At 32.9% G+C, this 14680-nt stretch overlaps 1 protein-coding gene across 1 annotated transcript; it reads left to right on the forward strand.

The window, feature by feature from the left end:
- Positions 1 to 260: 260 nt before the first annotated feature.
- Positions 261 to 6808, forward strand: LOC134686507 (uncharacterized). Its single transcript, XM_063546176.1, has 3 exons — positions 261 to 406; positions 1986 to 2186; positions 5671 to 6808. Exons 2-3 carry the CDS (start codon positions 2166 to 2168, stop codon positions 6733 to 6735), a joined length of 1086 nt encoding a protein of 361 aa, XP_063402246.1. The 5' UTR covers positions 261 to 406; positions 1986 to 2165; the 3' UTR covers positions 6736 to 6808.
- Positions 6809 to 14680: the final 7872 nt, after the last annotated feature.

The raw sequence follows: 14680 nt of genomic DNA on the forward strand, positions 1-14680 counted from the left end.
TGTCCAATAATGGGGTCTCGGTTAAAGCTGGCACGGAATATTTAACATTCATGAGAACAATAGAATAACAATAGGTTGATGACGTACTTCCTGTCGTAGGATCGGCAAAATGCCACTACTACGAATGTAAAATAAATTGTGAATGGTCTTTCTACCTTTCTCCCATGCCAATAAATTGCCTCCGTTGAAATTCTGCAAACACCCCATAGAGCAAATTACTTGGATGATTAATATTGAACTTTTGGTATATGGCTGTGTTCTAAGCGACACATACATGAAGTTCATAAATTAATTTGTTGAATGAAATCAAATCTTTAAACTACTAATGGGTGCAGTAGGCGGTCGACCGGAATTTTTAGCCAGGATTTCTTGGTATGAAGACAGTCACTGGGAGTTTTTGCAATAGGTAAGTTGTATTCGTTGAAGGGATTGTTTGACTGTTTGACTAGAGCAATACATCAGAATTTGTTCGCTTTCTTTATATAACTACCCAATAACAATAAAAGTTTAATCTGAATATCATATTTACTTCATGTTTTTGAGTAACGCAACAGTATTTATTAACCTCTGCATCTGTACACTTTCTGTGCAGATTTCTGTGAACCTATCTTTGTCCTCATTTCCTCTTCTATGTCGTCATCCTGAGCAGAAATTGTAGTTTTAGAAGCCTTGAACGCACATTATCTATCCACAATTAATCATTTGTATAAATACACTATGCATTTGCTTTGGAAACAATTGAAAATAATTTCATTCGAAAAAAAACATGAGCCCTCATATTTTTAAAGTAATTGAGAAAATTCATAAAGCATAGAGTGAGATTAAATGGTATCAAAAAATTCATAATCCAACAGCTTAACCTAAACACAACAAAATGTCAAACATTAATCATAAAAATATTAGAGTGATTCTGAAAAAAAACACCATGGGAAACTTAAGTTTCGGAAACAAACTCATCATAAATTCCAGGGGTTAATGAATAACACTAGACGCGCGCTTCGCATTAATTACGCCCGAATAAAAAAAGTTGAAATATAAAAAAAAAACTTATTATACATATATATATATCATTTTATTCTGGTATCACCTAAGTTGGACAAAGGTATACAGAAAAACACATTAAAATTGAGAATGGAAAAAAACAACAGCAGAAGGTTTACATTACATTGCATATAAGTACATTTGTTGAAGAAATTAAACAAAAGCCCGGTTATTAGACTTTTGACGATGTGAATTTAAGCATGGATGCAATTTGGGTACTCCTCATTACAGAATCATGGATAGTTTGGAGGTTGATTCAAACCCATTTTTCAATGACTCAATATGGATTAAAATTTAAATTGGTGTACCTATACAATCAAATAGGGCTACACAATAAACACAGTATGCACTTTTTTTTATTCTTGATCATAAAAAAACGTCGGTGAAAAAACTGTCAAAATAGGTGCAATTTTGGTACCGTCACGTTATCTACATTAATTGATTTTGTCGTTAAAATATTTTGAATGAATTATTTTTAAGTTTCAATACTTTTTTGTTTTAATTTTAAATTATGATATGATGCCATTAGTTTTTTTTAATTTTCTGATAGTGATTTGAACTCGATTCTCATATTTTATATTCATTTAATTGCAATTGTTGTTAATAACATTGTTTTATTGATCTATTCGTTTACCTTAACTATCAAGTCAATGTGCCATATTTTATACCTTTTTAAAACGCTTATTATACATATTATATGCACACGCTCAGACGAATCAAGATTCAGATTCAATATTGTCTTAGAGTCTCACCACTTGCAATACATATATTACAATCATCATAATATATACATTGAATAAATCAGTAATTTTATAAATTAAAATACAAGTGTCAAGAATTATGCATATGAGAGACTATAGAAATCAATATAAATTATTAACTATATATTTATCATGTCTATAAAACATTTTCATTATGTAAAATCAATGTGTCTTCTTTCTCAGAGTTTACTTCAATTGATGCACATTGACGTTTTCAATCAATTAACTGATCGGAGAGTCAAACTGTTGACTGGCTGCTGGGATTTTTACAACATGAGATTGAACGAATCTAACAACATGTATAGAACAATGTCAAATTCTCCGATACTGTGACAGATGTGGATTGTGTGACGTAGTTTACACATGTACACCTGTATCAGCAAGGTAAGTAAATCGTAAAATATAACCAACATTTAAAACGTGCATGATTTATACTCTGTTAAACAATTATAATTTGATGAAAGGTAGCCAGTATTAGCTCATAGCCAACTGAAAAACTAAAATAGCCAATAAACGAATCAACATTTATCTTCCTCTTGAACATATCATCGGTACATCAACAAGAGCCATATATTGACCAACACATTACACACTATGTCTAATAATAACTATATACAGTAGATTATATCGATTTCAATCTGGTTTTAAATGAGTGTTTTTCGCATTGTGTATTTTACATCAAATATAATACCTTTAGAAATACTAGTAATATATTTCAAAAAATTACAGGTTCATGAATGGACCAGTTCGCCATGTTTATCAGCTACATGCTATCAATTTAAAGATATCATGAGGCCGTCTATGAAAAGACATGCCTCACATGTCAGAATGTTATCGGGTTTAAAGTCAATCCGTTGTGTTTTTTTTTTATTGTACTCCCTTGATGTCGAATGGCTTTAAAAATGCCTATGGTTCGCTTTGACAAAGCCTAAATTTTTACCAATCCTTAGTTTGACCGTCTGAGGTGTTGCCCTAAATTCACAGAAAAATTGGCTCAAATCCAAATGAGGAAATCAAAAACAAAATGCAAATTATTTGTTATTTTCTCAAGCTGGATTCGTACTCCTGCATCTGAGACATCGTGGCAACACCGCCTGCACTGTATTTAATATTAAAACCACTGTTCCAATTGAAATAAAATAACATTTTCGGTAGTCGAGTAATGCCTTTAATATCTCTCTTTATACAATATATTTATTACTATGGTATTAATGTATCGATGCATGACTAAGATTTCGTAATGACTGGCTGTAGCAATTTCTCCGTACATAATGATCAGTTCAAAATTTTCCTTATTTTTATCAAGTAGTGACAGTTCTGTATATCATGTATATTGTAGTAAGTTTGTTAATTAAATGATTTAAATTAAAAACAAAAGATCTGGTACCCGTTAGGCTTTTCGTTGTGTAAGGTTTTTGATAATGGTGGGTGATCATTTTCTCCCATGGATTTCTGAATTTTCGCGATATAATTGATTATAATTGACACTGTGCCCTGTTTCTGCATTTTAACTACGTTCCCCTTTCGTGTACTGAATATACGTATACCATGGAAGTAATATTGAGATTACTTCCATGCGTATACTAATATTGGTTGTCATGGTTATATAACGCAGTCATGTTGATCTATTACGAAATACAAATTACTTTAACAATATATTAAGATTCAATTGTTCTACTGTTAAAAAGTTATCAAACTGTCACACTGTACCGTGACGGTGTTAGTATATATACACATGGAAAAAAGTTTTGCAACACCAAATCATGATTGAAATTGTAATTAAAAAACACTTTTATTTGTTTGTGATATAATTTGTTAAAATAGATCTAGTTTAACATTATTTAAATATCACCTGAGTTTGATCAATAATTATCGACTAGATAAGTTCTTATCTGCACATGCAGCTACTGTACCGATAAACAGCAAAACAGATGTTTGTATCCTCATTGTTTTAAACACTTTAAATAACCAAGCTTATACAGTTATGTGATTGACACCTTGTAACGGGTCCTTCACAACTCTTAACTGCAGCAAGATGGCAGATAATCATCACGAGAGGAGCAATAATGTCGCTGCGACAACCGCACGTATTGTTGGTCATCACCATTCTACTATTAGTCGTTTTCAGAATACAAATCAGGCAATAAACGATGTTTAAGACTATCCGAGATCAAATAGACCTACTATGCCATCTGCTAGGAAAAATCAAGCATAATGAAGCTTGGTCAGAAAGAAACCCATTGCATACAATACAATCCTAAAAAGTGAGTGGTAGGCACACAGGAGCATTTTAACAAAAATTGTTCGAGGTCGACTCATCGCTACTGATTATCGTGCGATAAGACCATTTCGGGGACCTTTGCTTACGAACAGACACACAGTTGTCTGCATCCAATGTAGTGCAGAGCTCGCCAATGTTAGAAATAAGCATCGTGGAGGAAGATCCATTGTTCCAATGGAATTCGGTTTATCTTCCTTGACTCGATCGTAGCCCGGATTTAAACCATATCGATCATATATGGGACACTATTGGGCGTAATGATCATTCCAGTCCAAACACGTGATGAAATAAACATTCTAATGCAACAACGTTTGAAACTTTCATTTTGATTGGAAAACGTCATTTATTAACATGGCATCAATTGACAACTGATGCTATGGGACGTACGCGCAAGCGCAGACGGCATATGGCATATTTTAAATACATGTTTTGACGTTGTTTTTTGTCAGTTTCATTAGAATGGAGATAACAATATTGTATGTTAGGCTCGGACGGCATCAATTGAGTATTTGATGGTCGCAAATACCCGTTTACTGTCTCCGCTTACGCGTCGTCTGTTAACTTATTTGCGACCATCACATCCCCAATTGATGCCGTCGGAGCTTAAAATTCAATACAGTTATCTCCTTTATGCCCTTCATCGGAAATGGTTGCTTCCATCTTAGCAAAAAATTAGTCGATTTATTACAGGAATCAGAAGACGTTAAGTGGTGGTTAACCGTTTGAATGGAGGCTGTGCACAAATTACTAATTCTTTGGCGTATAATGATCAACCATGATGTGATCAATCATCTTAAGAACAATTTTGAAATGTCTGACATTGTAAAGTTCGACTACAGTAAAAGTTGTAAAATGCTGTTTCTTTGTACAAAAAGCACTTCATTTTGTTTTTAAAATTGTGGTTCGATAAATAATTTTTTTTTCAACATTTTTTGTTCGTTAAAATGCCAATAAAATCATAAACCATGTGTTAATACTATTTTACTTATATTTTATCATATTTCATCCAAAATAGAAGGCTGGTTTTTCAAGTTTTAAAAAATCAAGTTGTTGCAATACTTTTTTCCATGACTTAGTCTAAACATTACTTTTTGTTATACAATCAGTTTTGACAGTCTTGAATGTACTACTGTAACATATAGCCGGTGGACATTTAATAACCCTCTACAGACGGACCAGGAACACGGAAGTCTATAAAATGTAGAAAAGAAAGGCACAGATATGATTATTCTAGGCTTCCACCTTCCGTTTCTGGAATTTATGAAAGACATTCGATGTCTTCGTATGCGAATTCTGGTGATAAATAAATTCCAGAAACGGAAGGTGGAAGCCTAGGATAATCATATCTGTGCCTTTCTTTTCTACATTTTATAGACTTCCGTGTTCCTGGTCCGTCTGTAGAGGGTTATTAAATGTCCACCAGCTATATGTTACAGTAGTACATTCAAGACTGTCAAAACTGATTGTATAACAAAAAGTAATGTTTAGACTAAGTCATGAAATACACGTTTGGGATAATGTTATATCAAGCATGTATTGTTTCTATCCAAATTTTGTTACTGTTAACACGATTCGGTTATTTTACAGAAATGCAAAATTGGTATGGCTGACAGAAATTTAAACGAAAACAAAACAGTACATGAACTTGCATCATGTCTTGGGATTGACGAAGTTCCAGATGTTCGAGCATTTATGGCAAATCCATTGTTTTTATCTCTTTTCAATTATTCACAAACAGATCATAAGGAAATCGTTAAACAAACTAGAGATTCTGTCAGAGTATTTCAACAGGATAACACGTTTTCTTTAAGTATGATCCTACAGTTCCCAAACTCGCCAACAGCTAAAAATTATGTTAAAGCTGTAAATCATTTTATTTTAGTTTCTGAAATATTAAAAGGCTACACAAAGGATAGAGTTGAAGATTTAAAGGACTGTGAATTTCTTTTTCCAGCCTTTGAGAATATCGTACAAGGGTTCATAACGGAAAACAGTACTTTTGAAGCATGTCAACCACCCGAAAATACTTTATGTCTTGCTGAACAATATCTTATGTTAAGACCCAATGACATTTTTGCTGAGTATGTTAAAGTTATCATTCTTCAGAGAGCATCCTACAATCCGCAAAATGTTAAGAAAAACCTTTTGTCTGATTTTGAATCCGCAAAACTACGGATAAAAACGTCTGAAATTTTTGCTTCAAAACTCCGTTTGAAAATGGATTCTCACCCATTTCAACGCAGAATTCTTGGGAATGTATATTATCACCTTGGTGCAAACTACGTATGTACTGGTCAACCTGAGCGAGCGCTAGACTCGTTCCAGAAAACTTATGATTTGGACCATACAAATTTAGACGCACTTTATGGAATCGCCTACCATTACATCGATTTGGATCAAACAAAAGCTATCAGGTTGTTCCTGCAATATATTAATGAGGCCCCGAAATGTGATAAGAAGTATCCGAATGCTTATTATTTGATAGCTTACACCTTCCATCTACAAGGAAATATCCATGAAGCAATTCGGCACTGTTCTTTGGCAGAAGAAGCAGAAAAAAAGCGTCTACCGTTCCTTCTACCTGTTGCGATTCCTCAGAAGACGTATATGATCAAATTAAAACATAGTTTTTTGTCCGCACAGATAAAATAATTGCAAACCGAAAAGCACTTGATTGAGTTTTTAAAGACAAATTGCACATGCATCTTTGTATTAACAGTCTTTTGAGGGCACATCCTAAATGTTTTAATTTATATTATGATTTTTGTGTTGTTTATTAAACTTTCTATCGATAAGTTTTGGTATTTCCTCAATAAGATGCAGTTTAACAATGGGTCGCGTTGTGTGGCCTGTGTTATTTATTGTCGATACATAGTAAACAAAGTAACACAAGCTCTAGTGAGCTTTTAAAATTGACATTATAAAAAACTAACACACAAGCAAGTAACATGCAAACAAAACACACATATTAAGACAAACATAATTAATACATTACAGCATGATATTAAAAGCACATACATGACATAAGCAATTTAATAATACTATTCAAAAGACATACAAATTAAATATAAAATAATAGCTAGTTATTTTAGTATTTATGAAAAAAGGGGGAAAAAGCAAAGCTAAGTTCAAATCCCAAAGCACTAATAACATGCATTACAATGGCATGAGCTGCCATTCCAGGTCTGTATTAGATTGGAAAGTTGAGTAAGAGAATTTTCCTGTCTTATGTGGTTTGGCAGCTCATTCCATAACTGTGCAGCATTGAATCGAAATGATTTTAGCCCATATTTGGTAGTTTTAACTCTAGGTATGTCAGCTGTACCCTTAGGTCTAAAGTTATAACCTTGAGTTTTGATATTTATTTGGTCATGAAGATAACTGGGGCTTTTCTTTTGTACAATTTTAAATGTTTTAATTCCAAAGGTTCTAAGTCTGTGCATTTTTAAAGATTGAAGTTTAGAAGTTAAAAGTAAATGTTCATAGCTGGTTATATAGACGTGTTCATTGTTTTCCGTCACCCGTTCCTCGTCGAATGCCAGTTTTCAATTGCTTCTTGGTACATGTCTTCATGAATATGTACGACATTATCAGTATTGATTGTTCTCTCGTTGTGTCATATGGTCCGAAGGACTTCTCTCAATGGCGTAAGATATTCCGTTCCAAACGTTTCTATAAATCGTCTAGCACCGGTATGTTTCGCTCTAGTTTTGAATGTTTAAATATTTTAGATTTTCCATTGCAAATATTACCTGTGCCTTGCACGGCTGTTAACATATACATGTAGGGAGTTGTGGTTATTTTCGTCCCGTATAACAGGTATGATGGTGTCGAGATTTTATGTCTGCTATGTTTAAAAAAAAAATACTTCAGGAGTCGGTCATTGATAATGCTTTAATCACTGTGATTATATTTTAAATTTTCTCAACAATGACGCATGACCTACCATGTATGTGTTCTTCTCAAACAAGTTTAAATTTAAACTAATTTGTAAGTTTCTGTATGTACAACACATAATAGTCCGCAACCATTCTGCAAGGAATATATTTGCTGCTGGTAAATCTTCTAAATGACTGTAAAAATTATTCATCTGAAAGGTCGGGAACTACTTCAAGATAAACGGCAAGTGTTTAAGCACACGTAAACAGGCAGATACCTACTTTGCTCTTATTTCCATGTCAGTCCCTAATGTTTAGTGGTCGACTCTAGTAACTGAAAGGCAGAACGTCTGTGAATCGGATTTACGGCAACAGCGGAAGATCAGGACTGGTGCTACATTTGTATGTATGGTTCCCGTTTACTTTTTGGCAAGTTATATATTTTTGTAGAACCTGTTTGGATTTAGTGATAGATCTTTGCTTTTGTTAATTATAGAAAGACGATCGAATACGTTAATTAGGTCCACGTTCAAGTCCATGTATTAAAACGAATACCTTTTTGAAAGTTCATATATAAAGAAATAGCTGCTGATACTGTTGATTCTTCTATTGTTGGTATTGATGCAGACAAAGATATCCCAGTTCTGATTTAACTGTATTACACAAATGTATGACCCTTTCAGCTTAGTATCTCGTTTTCAACGATGTCCCAATAGTAATCGGCTCCTATCAACATAGATATTTCAAAATGTTCTTCCTCACTTACAGGATAAATTAAATGTTCATCATATTCTGATATTGTATCATTTTATATTTTGTTATATAGCTTATTGTTAATATGTGGCGATATAAAAGGTAATCCTGGTCTAGGAGGCACACCAGACCCGCCCGAAAAAAAAACCTTGTCAATTTTCCCCGGTAATATTAGAAGCCAAAGAAACAAACTGAATTATATTACTGACATAATTGAAAATTTCGATATAGTATTTTATACCGAATCACATTTAGATGTTAACGTTACTGATTTCGATGTATCATTATTTAGGTTTTGAAACACAAAGGGCCTTAGATGAAAATAATAGCATTATTTGTTTGGGTAATCTGAACAAAAATTTCATGTCAGATTTATCGTCAAATATAAGAGATATTATTTTCCTTAACGGCCTAATTACAAAAAAAATGTAACATTATAGATAAGCCGACGCACTTTGATACACGTACAAGTAACACTTCGTTGCTTGATCCTATTTTAGTGACAGATTCGATACCTGTTGTCGATAAAGACACGGTACCTATTGATAGAGAGATCAGTGATCACGATGGAACATATGTCACAATTAATTGCGGATTTACTAGTAGTCGTACTTATAAGCGGAAGATTTAAAAATGAAGATTTTGACCTCATGAATCAAAAGGTATCAAGGACCAATTTGGAGCATTTGATTTCTGACGCAGATAACATGAATGTTGCTTGCACTAATTTCACTCCTTGGCATATCATCAGAGTGTATACCTACACGAGAAGTTGTAGTTCGATGTTATGACAAAATTTGGTATAATTCTAACTGGCGTTGTGGAATGCGCAAGCGCGACAGATTTCGTAAATCATTTCTACGTTTGAAAAAAGTAAAAACACAAAAATACTGAACTATGAGGAAAAATCAAAAAAGGAAAGTCCAAATTCAAAAGGCAAAAGTCCAAACACATCAAACGAATGGATAACAACTGTCATATTCCTGACTTGGTACAGGCATTCTTTCATTGAACTTAAGTTTAAACAACAGCGAAACAAAGTAAATAACACGAAAAAGCAGGCTAAAAAACACTTTAAGCCAGTGTAAATGAAAATTTAGATGAAATCAAACAAGCGAATCCAAAACAGTATTGGAAGATTATTAATATGCACATTAAAAGCGACAGGCCTGTTCATGACGTACCACCTTTGAAGGATCCGAATCAAAATTATAATTTGGCATATGAGAGCTCTGAAAAGTGTGAAATTTTGAATTAATATTTCTGTGCTATAGCTAATTCGGAGAATCCAGATAAGGATTTACCAGCCTTTAGCGATCGGTGTGCTGATTTCCTGTCGTCGATTGTAGTTAATGAACAAGACGTGCACGATATGATTTCAACACTTGATGTTGATAAAGCGGTTGGGCCAGATATTATAAGCAACATAATGTTACTTGCTGTCAGAAATCAAATTTCAAAACCATTATGTTTATTATTTAAAATAGGTCATTACGAGATAAAGATTCCCAAACCAGTTGAAAATTGCACATGTTATTTCATTATTTAAAAGTGGTGATAAATCTTTCCCCTCAAATTATAGACCTGTCTCTGTATTATCTTGTGTGAACAAACTTCTGGAAAAATAGTTTCGAAAAACATTTTTAATCATTTGCATTCACATAATCTATTATACAAGTTTCAATCAGGATTCGTTCCTGGATATTCTACTACCCATCAATAGATTGAGTTGTATAATCATATTATAAAATCACTAAACGACAAACAAATTACTAGTTTAACATTTGTGGACGTTTAATTTTTGAATTGTTGTTTGGATGGAGAGTTGTCTCATTGGCACTCACACCACATCTTCCTATATCTATATAAGTAAAGCTTTTGATACAGTTTCGATCAAAGGTCTTTTATATAAGCTCAAAAATTATTACAATAAAGGGGATTTATTATGTTGGTTGAAAAGCTACAGTAACTTATCGGGACGGGCACAAAGAGTCGTTATGAAAGATTCACTGTCCACATTGGGCTGTTTACGAGCTGGTATGCCCTAGGGGTCGGTACTTGGTCCAATATTTTTTTTGATTTACATAAATGACATTGCAGATGATCTAAGTGGGTTCAGAAGACTTTTTGGGGATGACACATCTATTGGCTAATAAACTAATGCATATTTTTTTCTTCTACTGAATTCATAAATGTGCTTATTCAATATCTAAGCTGCTATATTTAACTGTATTATGTATTTTATTTTGTATGTATTTTTGTCCGTTTTCTATTTGTATTAATAGTTTTTGAAGGCCTCATGGAAGATTAACATGTAATTGTTAAATGTGTTACCTTCGTTAAATAAAGAATTTTATTTATTTATTTATTTGGCCATACTGCACCCGATGTTACAAGTCTCAATCCTTAAATAAATATTGATTTAGATAATTTGCAAAATTGGTCTGAAAAAGTGGATGTTAAAATTTAATCCTAGTAAAACAGATATCATGATTTTTAATACTAGGAATATGCAGAACGTCCTTACTTTTGATTTTGGTGGACGGTATCAATAGCTTCTGTACATACACATTAATATTTAGGTATTATATTTAGTAGTGACTGTAAATCACTGGGGTAAAGCTGATGACCGTAACTGCATTCACGGTCATCCCAAGATGTCGGACGAAAAATTAGGTCAGTTTCTGTATTGTCTGTTAAAGTGTTTCTTTACAAATCATACATTCACTGTGTATCATCGCCACCGGAAATTGGGTACTAACGAAGCGGAGAGAAATAGAAAAAAAAGTAAACAAGTTAAGAATTCGTTCAAATTAAAGCATTACCACTCATTTGATGAGGGTGCCGCTTAAGAAATGATTTTCTGATATATAATTCTATGAATTATTAGGCCGATAAGTACAAAATTAATACAAGATTTTGTGTAATACTTCCAAACTTGCCCCTTAGTACCGGAAAATGTCGAGGTCGATCGTCCTCTGAAGCCCCATTCTCAAGATATTGAACTGTTTTTCAATATTTTTCCAGACACGTTTTTCGATTATTATAGTGTGGCATGATATTTTTGAATATGGAATAGACACTTAAGTGTTTAAAAAGTGGTCATAATCTTTCGACAGATGAACCTGAAATTTGAGGCCAAAATCGGTATCAAACTCGGTGCATTACGTTTGCGCGCAATACCATTACATTTGCGCGTAAATAATTACGTTTGCGCGCAACTTTTGATTACAATTGCGCGCATTTTTTGACAGGTAAAATTATGTAAAATACTTGTTTATTTATAATTTGTTAAATTATTTACAAGTATAAGTACTCATTCTGTTAGTTTTAGTCCCCTCTTACCAAAGTTATTTGTTAGACGAGGTAAATAGCACAATTCTTTTTTTCTTCTACTTCCGTGGTAAACTTATGAGCACTTATGTCTAGTCGATATTTTGAGCTAATACTGTCTTCTGTTTTTTTTTTACATTTTTACCTCATCGTACATCTCAAAATTCCTTTCTTGCAAGAAATTCAATTAATGGTTATTGATGGACAAACATTGCACATCGTTTACATCTTCATGTAAGTCTTGTCATAAACTTGACTACGATAACATGAATATGTCATGCATGTTAGACTCGGACTTCTCTTGAACTGAATTTTAATGTGCGTATTGTTATGCGTTTACTTTTCTACATTTGTTAGAGATACAGGGGGAGGGTTGAGATCTCACACACATGCTTAACCCCGCCGCATTTTTGCGCCTGTCCCAAGTCAGGAGCCTCTGGCCTTTGTTAGTCTTGTATTATTTTAATTTTAGTTTTTTGTGTACAATTTGGAAATTAGTATGGCGTTCATTATCACCGAACAAGTATATATTTGTTTAGGGGCCAGCTGAAGGACGCCTCCGGGTGCGGGAATTTCTCGCTACATTGAAGACCTGTTGGTGCCCTTCTGCTGTTGTTTTTTATTTGGTCGGGTTGTTGTCTCTTTGACAAATTCCCCATTTCCATTCTCAATTTTATAAGAATTCACTAAACGGGTCTTACATGATGTGTGAATCTAATAGTGGTCTATGTCCATATTTTTGAAAATGGAGGTAACCCCATCTGAAAAAGTGATAACTTGTTTTTCTACCAAGGAGCAATAAAAGAACGATAATACATTCTTTTTGTGTTTCAAATTGATGAATGTTGATGTTTTCTTGTTACCGATATTAACAAACACACTCCGTTTAAATAAAAAAAAACAAAAAATTATTTGGAGATAGAACAATTTTATCTTTTTGGTCACATATTTTACAACAATTAAAATGGTACTGGACTTGAAACAGTATAACATTAAACCAGTAAACTATGAATGCATTAGGAAAAAGGTTTTAAAGGATTCCAAAATTTTTAATGTATATGTTTTAGCATCGTGTATTTCTGACACTATTATTTGGCAATAATGATGATTAACTGGAAAACATTAAGTTATCTTTAATTTGAACGCACAACAAAATTGTTTCAATACAAAATACAAAGCATAATCGTGAACGATATTATTGGCAAAAATTAATTAAAGAAATACTTCTTGTATATTTAGCAAAGCAAATAACAAAATTTGTGATATATAAAAAACAATAATCACAAACATTTGGTTTATTCAATGTAGCATCTCAATAAGTTATCAGAACTAAAACGCATTTAACCGTCAACCCAGTGAATGAGCATTTTGAATTCTTTTGGAAAATGTTAAGTCATAAAGATAGAATCTTTTATTTGAACGCAAAACAAAATTGTTTCAATACAAGATACAAAGCATAATTGTGAAAGATATTGGCAAAAATAAATAAAAGACATACTTCTTGTATATTTAGCATAAACAAATAACAAATGGTATATAAAAAACAATAACCACAAACAGTTGGTTTATTCAATGTAACAACTCAATAAGTTCTCAAAACTAAAAAGTATTTAACAGTCAACCCAGTGAATGAAAATTTTGAGTTCTTTTCAAAACTTTTTTTAACAAAAATGGAACACAAATAACATTCAAGATGTAAAGGTTCAGCATCCTTGAAGTCCCTTCAGAACATAATTCTGATAACATCCTACACTGTCTGACAATGCAATAGTGATCAATAATGAGCCATAGCTTGAAGCTTACTTGCAACTCTTGAAAACTGTCTCATAACACTTTCTGTCATCAAGGGGCATATACTTTAACATATCTTTCAAATCTTTGACTTTTTCTTTAGACAAGTTTGATTTGTTCAACATATTAACTTTTGGCATGACAACAGTTTTCTGTTTTTTTCTTGTATACTGTGCAACAATGGAAACCTCTTTGAAACTCTCATCACAAAATGATACCTTATACAAAACATGTAACGGCTTCTCAACTTCTAACTTTAAATACTTAACCTTAGTAAAGGGCACAGAGTTATATTTAAATGTCCGACTAGCTGTCTCAAAATCAAAGAAGTGTTCAGGCTGTAATTGAATCACTTTCATTGATCTTTTACGAACTTTTGTCAGAATTCGCAAAAAACTGACAGGACTAAAAATCTCGCTGAGATTCAATGCTTTCTCAATGTGACTGTGTACACAGTTAACTTCTTGAATAGACGAGTGGCCTGGCTCAGAAATTTTTTGTTCTACACACTTAAGTGAATATGACCTTTCACTTCTCATAAAATGTTGCAGTGCACTAACAACTATAGAGTTACGATTCTGGGGTATGCAAGAGTCCGACCATAACGTTATGGTTTCTAAAGAAGGAAAATCTTCTAGCACTTTTTCTAAAATTTTTAGTAAGGCACTCGAAATTTCATTGGCACCTCTGTCTGCTATATGTTCTGACCAAACTGCATTATAAGCACATTTATTTAACGAGAAATGTCCAGTTAAGTTGAACACATTCAATTTTCTTTTGTAAAAAAAATTTGAAATATTTGCCCTTGGACAGGTTATAACATTTTCCATGTCAAAGCAAAG

This window comes from Mytilus trossulus, chromosome 10 (assembly GCF_036588685.1).
Source record: "Mytilus trossulus isolate FHL-02 chromosome 10, PNRI_Mtr1.1.1.hap1, whole genome shotgun sequence".
NCBI lineage: Eukaryota > Metazoa > Mollusca > Bivalvia > Mytilida > Mytilidae > Mytilus > Mytilus trossulus.

What these genes read in the sequence shown, in the direction of transcription:
- LOC134686507 (XM_063546176.1), top strand. Translation starts at nt 2,166, where the DNA reads ATGTACACCTGTATCAGCAAG. An exon ending in TGTACACCTGTATCAGCAAG is followed by an intron (nt 2,187 to 5,670) that starts GTAAGTAAATCG and finishes GTTATTTTACAG; the next exon opens with AAATGCAAAATTGGTATGGC.